This window comes from Cryptomeria japonica, chromosome 7 (assembly GCF_030272615.1).
Source record: "Cryptomeria japonica chromosome 7, Sugi_1.0, whole genome shotgun sequence".
NCBI classification, from domain to species: Eukaryota; Viridiplantae; Streptophyta; class Pinopsida; order Cupressales; family Cupressaceae; genus Cryptomeria; species Cryptomeria japonica.
In genome coordinates this window covers 112014801-112018216 of record NC_081411.1, presented here as the reverse complement: position 1 = coordinate 112018216, position 3416 = coordinate 112014801, and the positions used below count along the sequence as shown (strand labels likewise).

The window sequence follows — 3416 nt, the reverse complement described above, 5'->3', positions numbered from 1 at the left end:
ATAAGATGTGAGTTGCAAAGTCCTAATTGAAGACAACTTTCCAAGAATAGAAACTATGACTTGTGTTAGATAATTTTCAAAATGTTAAAAATAATAAGTCAACAATTTGTGACCATTTGACTAACAATAGTGACCTACCAACTCATAACTATTCATCACTTCTAGAATAATAGTAGAAATGACTTCATATTCCAACACACATCATGGAAGATGACAATACAAGCGAGAATGCACAAAAAGATAATTTAAGGGATAGTGCACTTAAGAGTCATCGTCTAACTCCCCATCTTATTCATCATAAAGAAATAGTAGGATAGACTTAAAGGAGCTACAAATTTTATAGTAAAAGGAGATATATCTAGTTATAAACATGGGTCATTCCCTAAGGAAGGGTCACCATGTGTGGCACTATGAGCTAGAGTCAATGCTTTAGAAAATATTAAGAATAAATCAAAATCATTCTCTATAGTTTTAACCATGTCATTTGAATCATCAACCAATTTTATCACAAGGGGTGGTGCAATAATGTTGTCAATCTCATTGTAAGAATTATCTACTATAGTAGAAGAATAAGGAATAGAAGAATCCCTTGGAATCGACAACTTATGCTTTTGGTTGTGTTGGGAAATGCAAAGATCATTCTTAGGGGTAGGTTAAGGTAAGGAAGGTTGAGTATGCTAGGCCATATTAACATCAAACTACTTAGGGGAAGATTCACTTCTGATAATAAGATTATGAGCGATAACATGACATCTTCTATTGCATTTTCTCACACTAGGATTTTATTTGTTATGATATAGAGCTTCTGTAGTTGGATGTGAGGTATCAAACAACATCGATTCATTTTCTTAATTTTTTCTATGAATAGAAGAAGTAACAAAGGGAATCTCTAAAGATTGAGAGATAGAAGGAGGTTCAAATGGTGCCAAGCATTTGTCCTATTGTAGTTTAGGTTATGGTGGAGGTGCAAACTCATAATAAACACTATGCAGTTTAGGAAGGGGAAGGTTTCCTAGTCTATGATGTATTTCACTCGCTATTTGTGGGGTAGGAAGAGTTACTTTCATATACATAGACAGTCATAGGATGCTTAGGGATAGAACACTCTAAAGAAGATGATTACAATAGCAAGATAGAGCATGAAGATTTTAATGTCCCCTCAAAATTTATATTAGAGGTGGCATTATACATTATATTATCAAAACCTAAGAAATCATAAGATTGATAAAATTCTACAACTAATTACTTAGACGTCTATTTTATTATTTATAGAAAAAAAGTCAATGAATATTTGATCTATTGATAATGTTAAATGGTTTTGAATGATTATAAGGAGAATCAAATGTTACTGAGTAAAAAGACTACATAAAGCATAAGGTTGAGAACATGCCCCACATGAATTTTGTGGCATAAGTATGCCTCAACTCTTGACTCTTCGCTAATGAAATTTCATCATAAAGATTCATATTTCCATGGTGAATATTGACGAGTTATTTGTGAATGATATAAAATAAAAAAACGAAAGGAATCACCAAAGAGAAAAGACACTCTGAAGTCTAAAAAAAATGATTACAATAACAAAACAGAACATGCAGATTTTAATGTCCCGTCCATATTTTTCTTGGAGGCGACGTGAAATTATATTATCAAGACTAGGCAATGATAGGATTGATAAAAATTACAGGTAATTACGCGTCGCCTATTTCAATTTAATAATAGAAGAAGAAACCGACTACAAGAAAAACCTAACCTCTACAGTGTAATTCGTTGCTAAGCTCGCCCAAAAGAAAAGAGGGTGATTAGTCCAAGATCTCTTTGATAAATCTATTTAGTAAACCGACATACGATTTCCGAGGCCTTTAAAATCCCTTCTCCACAAGCTATCTGCATTCGGATAATCAAAGCTCCTGATCCTCTTGGTTTCTAGAGCTTTTTTTCCTTTTGGTCTTCCAGTCAATATTTATTGCGATGGAATTCATGGTGAAAGCAAAGAGAGTAATGGCTTTCATGGCTATGGTGGCTTTGATTGGCACTGCTGACATTGCTGCACAGTCGACAAACTGTGATTCTCTAATGCCCACCGTGGTTCTGTGCTTCAACTTCCTTGCAGGCAACGATCAATGCCCATCTCCAGAGTGTTGCAAAGCCTTGACTAACGTTGTTCATAAAAGCCCAGTCTGTTACTGCCCGCTGTTAAACGGAACTGGAGGAGATCAACTAAATGTGACTAGGGCGCCAGATCTTCTCATGGAATGCATGGTCCCATTTCCAGGAATCTGCGGTGATTATGATACAAATTTGAGTTTAGGTACACGAATTTCTATTAAACATGAAAATAATCTATATATCAGGAAAGATCGAGAATAGCACAGTCAGTATTCTGTTATAGAGGGCAAAGATAACAATCTCAACCAATTAGAAATTAGTTCAGTTATGGTTATTGCGCTGTCTATTTAGCCTAATTATTCTTTCAGAGGAGCAGTTTTCTTATATTGAACTAACAGTTAAGAAAAAACATGAAAAAATGACGGCACAAATAAAATCATCCATAAAGAACCCACTTACCAAAAAGCGAGCTACTTCTAACTATTCATGTTTCTTGTACTAGATGAAGCTCCAGCTGTGCCATCTTGTGGAGCTTTGCCACCTCTTCCATCTGTGCCAGCAGCTCCTGCTGAAGCTCCAGCTGTACCACCTAGTATAGCTTTTCCAGGAAATCCATTTGTTCCAATAACTACAACTCTTGCTCCCTCTCCCTTTTTCAGAAGACTGCTTGGTGTCTAATCACCACACCATTCCATCAAGTAAGTTTTTTCCAGTTTTCTAGTATGATTATTTTAGAATGTATTATTACTACTTAGCTATTGTTTAGGGTTTTCTTGACGTTTTGTTTTGTTTTTCAGGTACCTTTGTGAAAAGACGTGGTGGGCACTGATTTAAATGAAGACTCTGATTGAAAAGATCGTAGAAATAGTTTAGCGGGCTTGATTGTAGTTTGGGGATGGATTTGGGCAATAAACTGTTCACTGCATTACTTCTCATTGTATGTTGTACTTCTTAGCTTTGGAGTGGAATAAAATAGATTGAATTTCACTGTGCTGCTCCGTTTCATCTTAGAACAGTGAGTCTATACATGTCAATTATTAGATTCTATCTTCAGTACACACTATTGCAGTGCGAATTGATTAAGTGATAGATGAGTCAACAAATAGGAATTCTTTTAAATAATATAAATATTTATTATTTATAAAATTAAAATGTAATATGTTTAATGAAAAATATTTAAAACATGGATTATTGATAATCTAATTGATTAAGGACTTTATCCTTTTTTCATTTTTTACTTGTTTTAAATTTTTTATATTGTATACAAATATTTGATATGACACCATCATTCTAATTGATGAATGATACAA

The 3416-nt window shown here is 34.1% G+C and overlaps 1 protein-coding gene across 1 annotated transcript; it reads left to right on the top strand.

Annotated features, from left to right (window-relative positions):
* Window positions 1-1968: 1968 nt before the first annotated feature.
* On the top strand, window positions 1969-2935 carry LOC131061230 (non-specific lipid transfer protein GPI-anchored 29-like). The gene is made up of 3 exons (XM_057994773.1): window positions 1969-2308; window positions 2609-2776; window positions 2904-2935. The coding sequence occupies exons 1-3, from the start codon at window positions 1969-1971 to the stop codon at window positions 2933-2935; spliced, it is 540 nt and encodes a 179-aa protein (XP_057850756.1).
* Window positions 2936-3416: the final 481 nt, after the last annotated feature.

Bases quoted from the DNA above. Each gene is read 5' to 3' on its own strand.
- LOC131061230 (XM_057994773.1), top strand. From the start codon at position 1,969: ATGGAATTCATGGTGAAAGCAAAGAGAGTAATGGCTTTCATGGCTATG. The intron at 2,309-2,608 runs GTACACGAATTT...TTCTTGTACTAG, and splicing joins TGATACAAATTTGAGTTTAG to ATGAAGCTCCAGCTGTGCCA. The intron at 2,777-2,903 runs GTGTCTAATCAC...TTTGTTTTTCAG, and splicing joins CTTTTTCAGAAGACTGCTTG to GTACCTTTGTGAAAAGACGT.